The sequence below is a fragment of the Oncorhynchus kisutch genome, linkage group LG11 (genome assembly GCF_002021735.2).
Source record: "Oncorhynchus kisutch isolate 150728-3 linkage group LG11, Okis_V2, whole genome shotgun sequence".
NCBI lineage: Eukaryota > Metazoa > Chordata > Actinopteri > Salmoniformes > Salmonidae > Oncorhynchus > Oncorhynchus kisutch.
Window position 1 is genome coordinate 35,332,519 of NC_034184.2, and position 18,396 is coordinate 35,350,914.

The 18,396-nt window shown below is 42.6% G+C and overlaps 1 protein-coding gene across 1 annotated transcript in view; it reads left to right on the top strand.

The window, feature by feature from the left end:
• LOC109899732 (receptor-type tyrosine-protein phosphatase epsilon-like) overlaps positions 1-18,396 on the top strand; it is a 63,281-nt gene that overhangs the window by 12,910 nt on the left and 31,975 nt on the right. Inside the window, exons 2-3 of the mRNA XM_020495205.2 lie at positions 1,303-1,605; positions 11,285-11,356. Coding sequence (XP_020350794.1) covers positions 1,488-1,605; positions 11,285-11,356 — 190 coding nt within the window. The 5' untranslated portion in view covers positions 1,303-1,487. The remainder of the gene's footprint in view (positions 1-1,302; positions 1,606-11,284; positions 11,357-18,396) is intronic.

Sequence of the window (18,396 nt, forward strand, 5' to 3'; positions counted from 1 at the left end):
GTCATGTACTATCAACAGGGATAAGTAACTGTTTGTATAATCTGTGTCAGCAGTTTTAGAATGTGATCATTATCATGTAACCCAATAGATGCTCCTTATCTGTCCCAGGTTCTCGTCCATTATTTTGAGTCAGTAGAGAACTGACATTGCACAATAGTTCTTCCCTTTTTCCTAGATGCCCCATTTTCCCATCACAGCTCTGTATGAGACGGGTTCTCCAGCTAAGCTCACTGACTCACCTCTGCTCTGTTTCAGTGGCAGGGTGCTAACAATCTGGCTTTGTGTTTCCACTTGTGGGTAGAGGAACTCTGGGGCTGGGAGAGCGAGAGGGAGTGAGTAGGCACTCAGAGCCATGCTTTTTCCTTTGTACACTGCTAGAGCCATAGAGTAACGCCACAGTCAATGCTTTGTTTTGGGCGCTCAGATTCCAAAATGCAACAATGTGTAGCAATACTTAGTCGTTTAGAGCACATTGGAATGAAATGTCAATTCCAAATATGTACAGACCTGGGTGTGTTTCGTGTAGATGTCATAATAAATAACAGCATTGTATATGTGTTTGGTTTGGCTGTCATGTAAAACATTTTAAGTATTCAATGTTTCTATTGTTGAGAGATAGCATAACTGATTGTCTATTCCTCACTCTGTTCTGAAATTCTGCCGTGGGTGGGATTAGATTGCATGCTTAGCGATTTAATAGCTCTTGAAATTTTCATATTTTGCTTTGCCACACTGTGTGGGCTAGAACAAAGGGGTTTGTCTCAGTGCAGACAAAGGAACAGAGTAACACACACACACACACACACACACACACACACACACACACACACACACACACACACACACACACACACACACACACACTCACTCGTGACTGTGAACACTACACCCCTTCTCTTTCTTTTCCTCACTCTATCCTCGACCCTCCCTCCTCTCACCCACACAGTCTAGCATAGTACAATCTCTCCCTACGGTACAGTTCACTCAATCAGACACCCACTCCTGGTGTACACAGGAAGTAGCTTTATTAGTTTGTTCATCTCTTTTATGAAGACTTTTCCTCTGAGTCAGGCCCAAACAATGAGCAAGAGAAACATGTATTTTGACTAACAAGCAAACAGTGGAGTCCAGTGGAGTCCAGGTCATGACTGTATTCATTGAATTCCCTGGTCTTTTTAAAGATATTTTGAAGGTACTATATCTGGGGGTGTCACCATAGTAAGGAGGCAATAAGGTTTTCTATAGCCACTTTAATAGCAGCAACCATGGTCCAACCTTTTTTCTTGTCTTCTCTTTCTTCAGGTGGTATGTGTTTATGGAGATCACTGAGCTCGAGACGACTTTTAAACCGTGTATTGACTTGAAACTTGGAAGTCCCCTGAAACCCAGCCCACTGGACCTTAGCTACAGGAACAAACTGTGTCCTGATCACAACCAATACTTCCCCAGCCAGTCCCACCAGACCCTGTTCCTCTGAGACTATGTGAATGTGGACTGTGTTATGGGTACAGAACCCCAAGGGCCCAGTCAGGAAGAGAATCAGACTTTCAGGTTGCTATGGACTATTGGATCAACTCCTGAATCCTATCAGCTCTGCTTGGAACTGTGAGTAAACCCTGAGTCAATTTAATTTAAACTCAATCAATTTAGGGAGTCAATCTAAATGTCATCTATTAATGCAAAGGGCCCCTTGTTTTCAATTAGGATTTCAAATCAATTATTGAATTTACTTTATTGACCCTTACCATTCTTCCGACACAGTGATATAGGAGATTACAAAAACAAGATTATGGTACAGCTTCAATGTCAGTGCATATGATACTGTGATGACTTGTGTGTATGGTTAAGCTTAGTGCATGTTGGCTGAAAGCAAATCCCAGAACAGAGGCTCAATACAGTATCATGCTTTTGAACAGGCAAATATTCAACCTTCCATTATCCCACAACAAAGGAAACATCAGTTTGTGTAAACTAGCCATTCCTTTGACAATTGATGCCATAAAGCATATAGTGGTGATTGTGATATTTGTCTGTAGCATGGCCTGCTTCTTACCAGTGAAGCCATCCTTCCCTCTAGTACTGTTGCTGTTTATCTGATAGGGAAGTTGCCCATGATGTCTGCTAATGCTTTACCCAGGGCCCAGGCATGTATCTATTCCAGCCTCTCATGTCTTCGCATCCTCTCCTCCTCTGTTCACACGCTCTTCTGACATGTATTTGTTTTGCACTTCCACTGACTGCTCCAGCCAGACAACCATGCTGCTGAATGTGTTTAGGTGTTGCTTTCCACTGTCTTTCTTATTTCTCTCCTTGTAAAAAAAATAAATGTTTCTAGGTTTTATTGATTCATGGAGAAATCTGAAGTTAAATGGATGTGGATTGGGTTGCCACATGCAGATGAATGATTTATCTTTGTTTCATAAGACAAAGGATACACTATTTTAAATGTTTTTATTTAACTAGGCAAGTCAGGAATGAACAACTTCTTATTTACAATGACTGCCTAGCCCGGGCCAATTGTGCGCCGCCCTATGGCACTCCCAATCACGGCCGGATGTGATGCAGCCTGGATTAAAACCAGGTACTGCAGTGACGCCTCTTCCACTGAGATGCAGTGTCTTAGACCTCTGCGCCACTCGGGAGCCACTAGTCTAGCCAATATAATGAAATCTCTTTGAAATTGGAGACAAGGAAAGATTTCAAGGGCTGTAATGGATTGCTGTATTTTCGATGCCTTTTTTATGCTTGGATACAATTTTGCAGTCCATGTATGTTTGCACCATGTCCATTGGTCAAGAACATACACAAAACATATTTCAATGCTCGCGGATACAGTATACATTGTCCTCTGACATTGGAACCTGTGAGATAGGTTTTAACAATGTATAAACCATACATTTTTGAATCCATTCATTACTGTGTGCCCTTTAGCTGGGTTCATCTGGGTTCTTGTCAGGTTGTATACCGTAACGTTTTTCTTTATCCACATGTCAGAGTGGATATTTTGGTAACTAGGAATTAGGAATTCAAATGCATACTCTTCATCGGATGAAAGCGTCATTCAGTTGTGTGTGTGTGTGTGTGTGTGTGTGTGTGTGTGTGTGTGTGTGTGTGTGTGTGTGTGTGTGTGTGTGTGTGTGTGTGTGTGTGTGTGTGTGTGTGTGTGTGTGTGTGTGTGTGTGTGTGTGTAGACATGAAATAGCTTTCAGGGCTTACTGAAGTAAAGTAACAATGAACATTAGGATTTTCCACTCAGGGTTATGGCTGGGATTAATATTTACCCACCTATCAGTGTTGCTGATGGTCAAACTAGATCAGAGGGGATTCATCACATTTAAACAGTTACTTTCACTTCATTAGACACACATACAGTACCAGTCAACAGTTTGGATGCACCTGCTCATTCAAGGGTTTTTATTTATTTTTACTATTTTCTAAACTGTAGAATAATAAAAGTGAAGACATAAACTATGAAATAACACATATGGAATCATGAAGTAACCAAAAAAGTGTTAAACAAATCAAAATATATTTTATATTGTATTTTCTTCAAAGTAGCCACCCTTTGCCTTGATGAGCTTTGCACACTCTTGGCATTCTCTCAACCAGCTACATGAGGTATTCACCTGGAATACATTTCAATTAACAGCTGTGCCTTGTTAAAAGTTCATTTGTGGAATTTCTTTCCTTCTTAATGTGTTTGAGCCAATCGTGTTGTGACAAGGTAGGGGTGGTATTCAGAAGATAGCCCTATTTGTCCATATTATGGCAAGAACAGCTCAAATAAGCAAAGAGAAAAGACAGTCCATCATTACTTTAAGACATGAATGTCAGTCAATCCGGAATATTTCAAGAACTTTGAAAGTTTCTTCAAGTGCAGTCGTAAAAACCATCATGCGCTATGATGAAACTGGCTCTCATGAGGACTGCCACAGGAAAGGAAGACCCAGAGTTACCAGCATCAGAAATTGCAGCCAACAAATATGCTTCACGGAGTTCAAGTAACAGACACATCTCAACATCAACTGTTCAGAGGATACCGTGTGAATCAGGCCTTCATTGTTGCACAGAAACCACTACTAAAGGACACAATAAGAAGAAGATACTTGCTTGGACAAAGAAACACAAGCAATGGACATTAGACCAGTGGAAATCTGTCCTTTGGTCTGATGTGTCCAAATTTGAGACTTTTGGTTCCAACCACTGTGTCTTTGTGAGACGCAAAGTAGGTGAATGGATGATCTCCGCATGTGTGGTTCCAATCATGAAGCATGGAGGAGGATGTGTGATGGTGTGGAGGTGCTTTGCTGGTGACACTGTCAATTATTTATTTAGAATTCAAGGCACCCATAACCAGCATGGCTACCACAGCATTCTGCAGCGATACGCCATCCCATCTGGTTTGCGCTTAGTAGGAAAACACACCTCCAGGCTGTGTAAGGGCTATTTAAGTAGGAGAGTGATGGAGTGCTGCATCAGATGATCTGGCCTCCACAATCATCTGACCTCAACCCAATTGAGATGGTTTGGGATGAGATGGATGGCACAGTAAAGGAAAAGCAGCCACCAAGTGCTCAGCAAATGCGGGAACTCCTTCAAGAGTGGCTACATTGAAGAATGAGAAATATAAAATATATTTTGATTTAACACTTTTTGGTTATTACATGTGTTATTTCATAATTGTGATGTCTTCACTATTATTCTACAATGTAGAAAATAGTAAAAATAAAGAAAAACCCTTGAATGAGTAAGTGTTCTAAAACTTTTGCCTGGTACATTATCCATGACCATAGTATTTACATTAGCAATTGCTGCACAGCTTAGTGGTGGATCAAGTGAATGAAGGCTACTGTTGGCCTTGCATGTTTTTGATCCAGAACAAATAAGATGAAATGTGAGTGAAATATGAATGTTATTGTACCTTGGTTGTAATCAAATTGAAACACATTTTATTTGTCACATGTGCTGAATACAACTGGTGCAAAACTCACTGTGAAATGCTTACTTACAAGACCTTAACCAACAATGTAGTTTTAAGAAAAATAAGAGTTAAGAACGAAATGTACTTAATAAAAAAATTAAAAAATGAAGAGTAACAATAAAATCACAATAACGATGTTATATACAGGGAGTCCCGTTAAGTGAAATGGTGCTTTTTACATTGGGTAAAGGTAGAGACTCATAGCTACGAAATGTTATATCATACACTGCATTTGAGGAACAATGGGAAAGTAATTCTGCTTTGAAAGTTGATCAACATGTAAACTCACTTTTGAGAAAATCGCCTTTGAATGTTTTGATATCTAGTGAAGAGCAGTTCTTTGTCTACACCCATTCAGCATCGTTTACACCCTCTTAAGCTTTAGCCCCACCCATCTCATTTCACTCTCAGAGCGCACACTTGACGCTCTGGCCTATGATTTGTTTACCTCCGGATAATATAAAAAGAGTTAAATCAGCTCTGCTGGCAACAATTTCATTACGCTTTTTTGCAGATGTTTACTGACATAGCTCATATTCAATGGGTGTTGTACACACGTCACGTAACGTTAGCTAACGAGCCAGCCAGCTAACGCTAGCCTGTTAACAAAGTGCCAACACTGTTTAACATTAGACGCTAACTACAAAAAGCAAATTGCTCTGGGAAACAAATAATAACATCTGCTAGGTAGCCAGCTAACGTTAACTAGCTAGCTAACAGTACACTTCAGCTTAAGACATATAGCTAGCTAGCTAGGTAAACAATTAACCTAGCCAGGTAAACAACGTTTAAGATCACACACGTCACGTAACGTTAGCTAACAAGCCAGCCAGCTAACGTTAGCTAGTTAAACAACAATGAACAAAGTGGCAACAATGCCACAGTGCTGTGAGCTAACCAACCAGGTCCAATGTTAGCTAGCTAACATTAGGCTCTAACTAGATAAGCAAACGGCTCTGGGAAACAAATAATAATGTCAGCTAGGGTGCCAGCCAGCTAACGTTAGCTAGCTAGCTAACAGTACAATTTAGCTTGAAATGAAATCACTTTCTGTCAAAATTAGAAACGTGTAATATATGAAAATGTAGCTAGCTAACGCTAGACTATCTTATCTGCATACATCAACATGCATCATGGACGCGTCTCCCTGTCAGGAATGCTATACCACGGTTGCCCTTAGTTTAAATATGTAATCCAGAGACAGGTGTTTTCTCCATCTCTTTAGCTATCATACTCTAATTCCACTGATTTCAAAATGTGTTCCTCCAGAAAATGGAGAGCAACACTTATGCAGCTACACAAGACATTTTTTTAAAGCAGCGTTCGACAGGTTTACAGACTGACCAGCTCAAATAGACAGACCCCTTCAAAATGGCAGACCAATCCAAACTCCTGTCTCGGCATTTCCAGCCTACTCATTATCTCAGCCAATCATGGCTAGTGGGAAGGTTGCTTACTTTTTCTGTGGCTTAACCAACAAGGCTCATAATTTAACAGATGGCATACAAGTTTGTTATTAAGGCACATGAACGCTCACATGTTCGAGAAGACATTTCTGCTCAAAGAATATAATAATTAAAACATTTTTTTGAGCACTTGTTGGCTGATTTTCCTGATTTCCTACTCTGCGGTCCAACACATCCCAAATCATCTCAATGGGGTTGCTGTTGGGTGATTGTGGAGGCCAGGTCATCTGATGCAGGACTCTGTCACGCTCCTTCTTGATCAAATAGCCCTTACACAGCTTGGAGGTGTGTTTGGGTCATTTTCCTGTTGAAAAACATAATGATAGTCCCACTAAGCAGAGACCAGATGGGATGGTGTATTGCTGCAGAATGCTGTAGTAGGCGTGCTGGTTAAGTGTCCCTTGAATTCTAAACAAATCACATGCAGTGTCACCAGCAAAGCACCCCCACACTATCACACATCCTCCTCCATGCTTCACTGTGGGAACCACACATATATAAATCATCCGTTCACCTACTCTGCGTCTCACAAACAGACGGTGATTGGAACCAAAAATCAAAAGGACAGATTTCCACTGGTCTAATGTCCATTGCTCGTGTTTCTTGGCCCAAGCAAGTCTCTTCTTATTATTGGTGTCCTTTTGTAGTGGTTTCTTTGCAGCACTTTGACCATGAATGCCTGATTCACGGTGTCTCCTCTGAACAGTTGATGTTTAGATGTGTCTCTTACTCTGTGATGCATTTACAGTCGCAAGAAAAAGTATGTGAACCCTTTGGAATTACCAAGTTTCTGCATAAATTTGACATAAAATTTCACAAAAATAATTTAACTAAAACTAATAACACACAAATTGTATTTTTCTTGTCTATTCCGAATACATAATTTAAACATTCACACTGTAGGTTGGAAAAAGTATGTGAACCCCTAGGCTAATGACTTCTCTAAAGCTAATTGGAGTCAGGAGTCAACTAACCTGAAGTCAAAACAATGAGACAAGTTTGGATATGTTGGTTAGAGCTGCCCTGCCCCATAAAAAACTCACAAATTTTGAGTTTGCTATTCACAAGAAGCTTTGCCTGATGAATCATGCCTCGAACAAAAGATTGAGAATTGTTGCCTTGCATAAAGCTGGGAAGGGTTACAAAAGTATCTCTAAAAGTCAGTCCATGGTAAGACAAATTGTCTATAAATTGAGAAATTTCAGCACTGTTGCTAATCTCCCTAGGAGTGGCCGTCCTGCAAAGATGACTGCAAGAGAACAACACAGAAGGCTCAATGAGTTTAAGAATCCTAGAGTGTCAGCTAAAGACTAGCATCTTCTCTGGAAAATGCTAGCATCTCCGTTGACGATTCTACAATCCGTAAAACACTAAACAAGAATGATGTTCATGGGAGGATGCCATGGAAGAAGCCATGGCTGTCCAAAAAAACATTGCTGCACATCTGAAGTGCGCAAAATAGCACCTGGATGTTCCACAGCGCTACTGGCAAAATATTCTTTGGACAAATGAAACTAAAGTTGTGTTGTTAAGGAACACACAACACTGTGTGTGGAGAGAAAAATGGCACAGCACACCAAAATCAAAACCTCATCTCAACTGTAAACTATGGTGGAGAGAGCATCATGGTTTGGGGCTGCTTTGCTGCCTCAGGGCCAAGACAGCTTGCTATCAGATGGAAAAATGTATTCCCAAGTTTATCAAGACATTTTGCAGGAGAATGTAAGGCTATCTGTCTGCCAATTGAAGCTCTACAGAAGTTAGGTGACAGGACAACAACCCTAAAGACAGAAGTAAATCAACAATAGAATGGCTTGAACAGAAGAAAATACACCTTCTGGAGTGGCCCAGTCAGTCCTGACCTTCTGGAGTGGCCCAGTCAGTCCTGACCTTCTGGAGTGGCCCAGTCAGTCCTGACCTCAACCCGATTGAGATGCTGTGGCATGACCTCAAGAGAGAGGTTCACATCAGACATCCCAAGAATATTGTGGAACTGAAACAGATTTGTAAAGAAGAATGGTCAAATTCCTCCTGACCATTGTGAAGGTCTGATCCGCAACTACAGAAAACGTTTGGTTGAGGTTATTGCTGCCAAAGGAGGGTCAACCTGTTATTAAATTCAGGGGTTCACATACTTTTCCCGACCTGCACTGTGAATGTTTACACAGTGTGTTCAATAAAGACATGAAAAAGTATAATTGTTTGTTTGTTATTAGTTTAAGCAGGATGTGTTTGTATATTGTTATGACTTAGACTTAATTTATGCAGAAATCCAAGTAATTCTAAAGGGTTCACATAGTTTTTCTTGCCACTGTATTTGGGCTGCAATTTCTGAGGCGGTTAACTCTAACGAACTTATCCTCTGCACAGAGGTAACTCTGGGTCTTCCTTTCCTGTGGCAGTCCTCAAAAGAGCCAGTTTCATTATAGCGCTTGATGGTTTTTACGACTGCAGTTGAAGAAACTTGAAAAATTATTGACATTTTCCGCATTGACTGCCCTTCATGTCTTAAAGTAATGATGGATTGTTGTTTCTCTTTGCTTATTTGAGCTGTTCTTGCCATAATATGGACTTGGTCTTTTACCAAATAGGGCTATCTTCTGTATACCCCCCCCCCCCCCTCTGTCACAGCACAACTGATTGGCTCAAATGCATTAAGAAGGAAAGACATTCCACACATTAATTAAGAAGTTTTGAAATGCATTCCAGGTGACTACCTCATGAAGCTGGTTGAGAGAATGCCAAGAGTGTGCAAAGTTGTCATCAAGGCAAAGCGTGGCTACTTTGAAGAATCTCAAATATACAATATATTTTTTATACTTTCTTCGTTACTACATGATTCCATTTCATAGTTTTGATTCCTTCACTGTTATTCTACAATGTAGAAAATAATACAAATGGAATGAGTAGGTGTGTCCAAACTTTTGACTGGTACTGTAGATAGATAGAGAGAGAGAGAAGTGAATGCAGTGAATGAACTGAGAGAAAGCATGCAGGGAATTCTACACCATTAAAAATCAAATTCTAATTGAAATACCTATTAAAATTTGGATAAAACTAATTGAATGTGTTATTGAACTGATTGCACTTCATGACAGCGAGGTGTGGGGTCCACTTGCAAAACAAAATTTCACCCAATGGGACAAACACCCTATTGAAACCCTGCATGCAGTTCTGTAAGATTCTCTTACATGTCTACAGGAAAACTACAAACAATGCATGCAGGGCATTATTAGGCCAAAATCCACTAATAATAAAAGCTCAAAAAAGAACAATTAAGTTTTGGAAACATCTAAAATACAGTGACCCCCTCTCATACCGGACAATTTACATTGACCCTCCCTTGTACACTGCTGCTACTCGCTGTTTGTTTGTTACCTATGCATAGTCATACTTTTAATTATCACTTTTTATTTTAGTCGACTTGGTAAATATTTTCTCCTTCTTGAACTGCACAGTTGGTTAAGGGCTTGTAAGTAAGCATTTCACGGTAAAGTCTAAACTTGTTATATTCGGCGCATGTGACAAATAAAGTTTTATTTGATGTCATTACCAAGCCCTGCAATGCCAAGAGCTGAGCAAAGAAAAGAGTTCCCACATCCAGCTGGTCCTGGGGCTGAGTTGACAAACCTGTTCTACTAACACACTGAAGCCTCAGGACCAGAACATCCAATCCATCAGATCAAAACAAATTACAACACAGTCAAAACAAAACTACAGTACTTATTGGGAGACACAAGCACAAAGCTAAATCCAGTGCTATCTAGCCCTAAATCGACAGTACACCGTGGCAAACTATTTGACCATAAAAACCTTGACAAAGTACAGGCTCAGTGATCACAGCCTTGCCATTGAGATGGTTAGACACTGTTGGGGGAGGATGCAGAGAGCTGTGGGTTGGCAGCGCACTACATTTCTGCCTGTCATAAGATGAGGAACAGTGTCTGACAGACCAACCAACCTGAACATGTCCTCTATGTTATTGTTATTGTTTAATGTATGGTTATTTTGACCCTTGGTTATTGTTGTTACTGTTGTCCCTTTGACAACATTGATTATTATTATTAATGATGTTAATATTGTAATTCTCCAAAGTAAGCTTTGGCAATATGTACATTGTTACATCATGCCAATAAAGCAAATATAATTAGAGAGAGAGAGAGAAAATGATTAACAATGGCAGTATTAATTATTATATATATGCCACACAGCTTTGACTAAAACAGAGAATAAAGTGGTGCTCTCAAGTCTGCACATGGATAAAACTCTTAACAATAACTCTACTCTGGTTGAATACAGCCTATGTATCCTTGTAGTGCCTTCAGGCTACATAGAGTGACTCAATGGTAACAGGAGATTCCTCTTCCTTCAAAGTGATTGTTCTGAGAAAAGGATATTTCTCATTCGTTTTTCACTGTTTCTCACTCCCTCCTATCCAAGCGCTGCTCATTGCTATGTGAGATGTACATCTCTTGAGCTTATGTTTAGCTTTGCTCCAGTCTGTCTAGGACTACAGGGGATCTGGTTTATGTTGTCTATGAGATAATGTTGCCTGTTTGGACATTGATATGTGTATTTTAGGGATATGAGGTCAGAGGAGATGCACCATGCTGCTATGTGGATATGCTCGGACAGGACAGGAAACTGATAGGCTATAAGGAGTTACAGAATCAGACAGACAGAGGGCATCATCCTCTTATTTACACTGACAACACTGACATCGCCAGGCCAGAATTTGTTTGTATCGTGGGCGCCCTCTAGTGGAATTTAGTTAGTGGATTTTCTTTCTTTTTTTACAGCATTATGTATTCACTCATGTTCTGTTTTATCTCCACAGTCACAATGGTGTTGTTTCTGACTGCAACAATAATAACCTTGAATAACTCCTCTCATGAGAACCAGACTACAGGTAAGTGACTTTCATAAGAATAGGGAATCAAACAGGGCCTTGTTTCCCAGTTGCGATGTAACTTAAGCATTTCGATGATCTTACCAGATGCATCATTATTCACGAGTCAAGTTTTTAAGAGTGTTTCCCAAACAAGCACGTAGAGAGAACGTTCACTAAGTGCAATGTTAGAACATCTGACAATACTGATAGGATCGAAAGAAAAGCAGAGCTGCTCTCGGATCAGCTTTCTCCATTCAAACCGTACCATAGCATTATAATTATCCAAAAATACTAACGACAGATCAGCTCCTAGAGAAATATTACCACTTATGGCTGCAGATATAGATGCGGCTTATTCTAAATGCTGAACCTATCATTTTAGTATTCATTAGGATCCCCATTAGCTGCTGCCAAGGCTTTGTGTGTGTGTCCTCATTGTGCTGTGAGGTGTTGTTTTGTCTGTTTTTTTTATTTTACTGCTCGCTTGAGAGTTACTTGATGTGGAAGAGAGTTACATGTAGTCATGGCTCTATGTAGTACTGTGAATTTCCAGTCTGTTCTGGACTTGGGGACTGTGACCCAAAAGGGTTCTACCTTGAACCAAAAAGGGTTCTCATATGGGGACAGCCTAAGAACCCTTTTGGTACCCTTTTTTATAAGAATGTGGGTGTCTGAGCTCTGTGTTCCCAGTTCGTACAGACAGTTCATGATACAGTCAATCTCTCCTCTACTTTGAGCCAAAAGATTGACATGCATGTTATTGATATTAGCCCTCGGAGTACATCTAGTCCTTCCTGCAGTCAATTGACCAAATCGCCATCTAGTGGCCTCATTGGTGGAATACAATTAATATTTGTCCTAATTTAATAAACATAAGTTCAAAAACCTCCCGAAAACCCGGTCTCTCTATATCAAACAAATTTGTAGGGTTAAATATTAACTATAATGAACTTATCCTCTGCAGCAGAGGTAACTCTGGGTCTTCCTTTCCTGTGGTGGTCATCATGAGAGGCAGTTTCATTATAGTGCTTGATGTTTTTTGCGACTGCACTTGAAGAAACTTTCAAAGTTCTTGATTTTTTCATTGACTGACCTTCATGTCTTAAAGTAATGATGGATTGTCGTTTCTCTTTGCTTATTTGAGCTCTTCTTGCCATAATATGGACTTGGTCTTTAACCAAATAGCGCTATCTTCTGTATACCACCCCTACCTTGTCACAACACAACTGATTGGCTCAAACACATTAAGAAGGAAAGAAATTCCACAAATGAACTTTTAACAAGGTACACCTGTTAATTGAAATGCATTCCAGTTGACTACCTCATTAAGCTGATTGAACGAATGCCAATAGTGTTTAAAGCTGTCATCAAGGCAAAGGGTGTAATCTCAAATATAAATTATATTTTGTCACACTTTTTTGGTTACGACATGGTTCCATATGTGTTATTTCATAGTTTTGATAGTTTCATAGTTTTGTCTTCACTATTGTTCTGCAATGTAGAAAATATAAACAATAAAGTTCAAACCTGGAATGAGTAGGTGTGTCCAAATATTTGACTGGTACTGAACATCGAATCTTCGTTATCATTTACAAGCAAAATATCCTGTTGACACCAGCAATACAAGTAACGTTAATAGTAGCAATAGAGGACATATTTGGCAAGCTAGAAGGTCGCGCTGGAGGCCTTTGGACAAGTCGACGAGCAGTGAGCTAACACTGTGGAGGACGAAGGCTTGAGGGATATTATTTGGATAGGATCGGACGACTCAACGTATGAGTTACCCTCAAGCCATCGTCGTTACAAAAATACACAAGCTGTATGAAAGCGAGAGGGCTACGAAAGTGGAGGAGTTGAAACATGCAATGGCTGTTGCTCTCACAGAAGATCACTGGACTTCTGTCTGTATCCACAACTACCTTGGGGTTACTGCGCACCACATCAATAAAAACTGGAAACTGCATTCACATGCTATGGACATAATGAAGACAGAAGACAGTCACTATGCTGAAACGTGCGCTCGGCATTTCATGGATCTAGCAAAGCAGTGGAACATTGAAAACAAAGTTACCACAGTTTGCACAGACAGTGCACGGAACATGATTGCAGTTTCGAGACATATGCCTTTTGAACAACTGCCCTGCATCGCACACAGTCTCCAAATGTCCCTACAGAACAGCGGTGTCACGTTCTGACCTTAGTTCCTTTGTTTTGTCTTTGTTTTTGTATGGTCAGGGCGTGAGTTGGGGTGGGCAGTCTAGGTTTGTTTTTCTATGTTGGTTATTGTGTTCGGCCTAGTCTGGTTCTCAATCAGAGGCAGGTGTCGTTAGTTGTCTCTGATTGAGAATCATACTTATGTAGCCTTTTTCCACCTGGGTTTTGTGGGTGTTTATTTTCTGTCTTTGTGTTACATGTGTATGTCACCAGACAGGACTGTTTCGTTTTGTTCGTTCATTTAGTTATTTTTGTGTTGATTCAGTGTTCAGTGCTTCCTTTAATTAAAATTATGAACACTTACCACGCTGCGCTTTGGTCCTCCTCTCTTTCTCCCGAAGACGATCATTACAGAAACACCCACCAACCAAGAACCAAGCAGCGTGGTAACGGGCAGCAGCAGCAGCGGCTAAAAACACAGGACTCCTGGACATGGGAGGAGATTCTGGACGGCAAGGGACCATGGGCACAGGTTGGAGAATATCGCCGCCCCAAGGCTGAGCTGGAGGCAGCGAAGCCAGGTAGGAGACCTGCGCCAACTTCCCGTGCTTACTGTGGAGAGAGAGGGACCGGGCAGGCACCGTGTTATGCGGTGGAGCGCACGGTGTCCCCGGTGCGTGTGCATAGCCCGGTGCGGTACAGTGCAGCACCTCGTATCGGCCGGGCTAGAGTGGGCATCGAGCCAGGTGCCATGAAGCCGGCTCAGCATGTCTGGTCTCCAGTGCGTCTCCTCCGGCCGGTGTACATGGCACCAGCCTTACGCATGGTCTCCCCGGTTCGCCAGCACAGCCAAGTGCAGGTTATTCCACCTCGCCGCACTGGCCTGGCTACGGGGAGCATTCAGCCAGGTAAGGTTGGGCAGGCTCGGTGCTCAAGAGCTCCAGTGCAGCTTCACGGTCCGGTCTGTCCGGTGCCACCTCCACGTACCACCCCTCCGATGGCAGCCCCCCACACCAGGCTGTCTCTCTGTCTTCTCCCTACAGGTACTCCCGCCTGTCCAGCGCTGCCAGAGCCTTCCTCCTCTCCAGTGCCGCCAGAGTCTCCCGTCTGTCCTGAGCCGCCAGAGTCTCCCGTCTGTCCTGAGCCGCCAGAGTCTCCTGTCTGTCCTGAGCTGCCAGAGTCTCCCGTCTTTCCTGAGCCGCTAGAGTCTCCCGTCTGTCCTGAGCCGCCAGAGTCTCCCGTCTGTCCTGAGACGCCAGAGTCTCCCGTCTGTCCTGAGCCGCCAGAGTCTCCCGTCTGTCCTGAGCCGCCAGAGTCTCCCGTCTGTCCTGAGCCGCCAGAGTCTCCCGTCTGTCCTGAGCCGCCAGAGTCTCCCGTCTGTCCTGAGCCGCCAGAGTCTCCCGTCTGTCCTGAGCCGCCAGAGTCTCCCAGTCTGTCCTGAGCCGCCAGAGCCGCCAGTCTGTCCTGAGCCGCCAGAGCCGCCAGTCTGTCCTGAGCCGCCAGAGCCGCCAGTCTGTCCTGAGCCGCCAGAGCCGCCAGTCTGTTATTTTTGTGTTGATTCAGTGTTCAGTGCTTCCTTTAATTAAAATTATGAACACCTACGACGCTGCGCTTTGGTCCTCCTCTCTTTCTCCCGAAGACGATCATTACAAGCGGGTTCGAACATGCCCTAGCCAAGTGCCGAACAGCCCACCAAACGCTGCATTGCTATGACATTGCATTGCATTGCTGCATTGCTGTCCGGACCTCTGGCAGTCTCTATGGGGGTGCCACAGGGTTCAATTCTTGGACCGACTCTCTTCTCTGTATACATCAATGAGGTCGCTCTTGCTGCTGGTGAGTCCCTGATCCACCTCTACGCAGACGACACCATTCTGTATACTTCCGGCCCTTCTTTGGACACTGTGTTAACAACCCTCCAGGCAAGCTTCAATGCCATACAACTCTCCTTCCGTGGCCTCCAATTGCTCTTAAATACAAGTAAAACTAAATGCATGCTCTTCAACCGATCGCTACCTGCACCTACCCGCCTGTCCAACATCACTACTCTGGACGGCTCTGAATTAGAATACGTGGACAACTACAAATACTTAGGTGTCTGGTTAGACTGTAAACTCTCCTTCCAGACCCATATCAAACATCTCCAATCCAAAGTTAAATCTAGAATTGGCTTCCTATTTCGCAACAAAGCATCCTTCACTCATGCTGCCAAACATACCCTTGTAAAACTGACCATCCTACCAATCCTCGACTTTGGCGATGTCATTTACAAAATAGCCTCCAATACCCTACTCAACAAATTGGATGCAGTCTATCACAGTGCAATCCGTTTTATCACCAAAGCCCCATATACTACCCACCATTGCGACCTGTACGCTCTCGTTGGCTGGCCCTCGCTTCATACTCGTCGCCAAACCCACTGGCTCCATGTCATCTACAAGACCCTGCTAGGTAAAGTCCCCCCTTATCTCAGCTCGCTGATCACCATAGCATCTCCCACCTGTAGCACACGCTCCAGCAGGTATATCTCTCTAGTCACCCCCAAAACCAATTCTTTCTTTGGCCGCCTCTCCTTCCAGTTCTCTGCTGCCAATGACTGGAACGAACTACAAAAATCTCTGAAACTGGAAACACTTATCTCCCTCACTAGCTTTAAGCACCAACTGTCAGAGCAGCTCACAGATTACTGCACCTGTACATAGCCCACCTATAATTTAGCCCAAACAACTACCTCTTTCCCAACTGTATTTAATTTTTATTTATTTATTTATTTTGCTCCTTTGCACCCCATTATTTTTATTTCTACTTTGCACATTCTTCCATTGCAAAACTACCATTCCAGTGTTTTACTTGCTATATTGTATTTACTTTGCCATCATGGCCTTTTTTGCCTTTACCTCCCTTCTCACCTCATTTGCTCACATTGTATATAGACTTGTTTATACTGTATTATTGACTGTATGTTTGTTTTACTCCATGTGTAACTCTGTGTCGTTGTATCTGTCGAACTGCTTTGCTTTATCTTGGCCAGGTCGCAATTGTAAATGAGAACTTGTTCTCAACTTGCCTACCTGGTTAAATAAAGGTAAAATTTAAAAAATTTAAATGACAGCAGCAAGTTCCAAATGGGCTAAAGAAGGAGTCATTCGCACAAGATGTCACAACAAGATGGAACTCCACTTTTGAAATGGTAAAGCCTCTTGCCCAACAGAAAACGAACATCACCATGCCAATCATAGCTGAACTGGAGAAACTGTAGAAGCTGGAGGCAGTATGGGAGCCCTGCAGGTAATATTCTTTATCTCTATATTAGTGTTATAATAAGATGTTGTGTGTGTGTGTGTCTATGTGTGAGAGAGCAATTGTGTAATTGTGTGTGTGTGTGAGAGAGAGAGTGTGTGAGAGAGAGAGTCTGTGTGTAACAAGCCTCTCACAATTGACTGAAGTAATTTTGAATTATCTTTCACTGCAGGTACTTGACTGAACTTCTGATATGGAGAGAAGTACATTTCCTGCTCCGTGGTGTTGCCTGCTTTGTGTCATCTCCTTTGGGTGATGGAGAGTTCTGATGATGACCCTGCCTACATGGAAAGATTCAAGCTGACATTCACAACAGACCTGGAGAAACGCAAGAAAAACACCAACCTCACATGGCTGAAGATCGCCATAGCTCTCAACCCAAGGTTTAAGGACCTGAAGTGCCTTCCCAGATCTGAGAAGGGTGAGGTGTGGGCTTTGGTCAGCAACTTTCTGAAGGAAGAGAGGTCTGCCCAGCAACCTGATAAAGCAACAGAGTCAGAGCCACCAAAAAAGAAAGCTGCCCTTTTGTTGAATTCTTCTGAGTCGGACTCTGATGAAGAGGAGGAGTTCAATGAGAAATGTGTAGAGCGTTACAAGGCAGAGCCCAGCATCAACATGGAGGATTGTCCACTACAGTGGTGGTCAGAGCATGCAGGGGCACACACCAGGCTGGCCTGCATTGCACGGAGGTACCTGGCAACGCCTGCTACATCAGTACCTTGTGAGAGGTTGTTTTCACTCTCTGGGCATATCGTGCAAAAGTAAAGAGCAGCTTTATCATCTGAAAATGTCAACAGTCTTGTTTGTCTTTGGAACTGGCTCAGTGAAAAGAAACTGGAGGACGACTGTGTGTGTGTGTGTGTGTGTGTGTGTGTGTGTGTGTGTGTGTGTGTGTGTGTGTGTGTGTGTGTGTGTGTGTGTGTGTGTGTGTGTGTGTGTGTGTGTGTGTGTGTGTGTGTGTGTGTGTGTGTGTGTGTGTGTGTGTGTGTGTGTGTGTGTGTTTAACTATTCTTGTGGGGACTTATGGTCTCTACAATAATAGTAAACAAATAAAAAATTGACCAACTGGGGACATTAGACATCAGAACTAGAGCTAGGGTTGGGTTTAGGATTCAGTGCTAGGTTTGTGCTTCAGTGCTTAAGTTTTTTTTGTTAAGGTTAGGGTTTTTTATTAAGGTTAGGGGAAATAGGATTTTGAATGGGACTGAATTGTGTCCACCCACAAGGTTACCTGTACAAGAATGTGTGTGTTTGTGAGAGAGAGAGTAAGTTACAGGACTTTTCCATCTATTTTTCCCCAATTTTGTGATATCCAATTGCGATCTTGTCTCATCGCTGCAACTCCCCAACGGACTCGGGAGAGGCGAAGGTCAAGTCATGAGTCCTCATGAACATGAACTGCTGAACCGCACTCCTTAACACCTGCCCGCTTAACCTGGAGCATGATGAGCCCCCCCAACCAAACCCTCCCCTAACCCTGACGACACTTGGACAATTGTGCACTGCCCTATGGTACTCCCGTTCACGTCCGGTTGTGACACAGCCTGGGGTGATGCAGTGCCTTAGACCACTGCGCCACTCAGGAGACCGCGATTCATTATTTT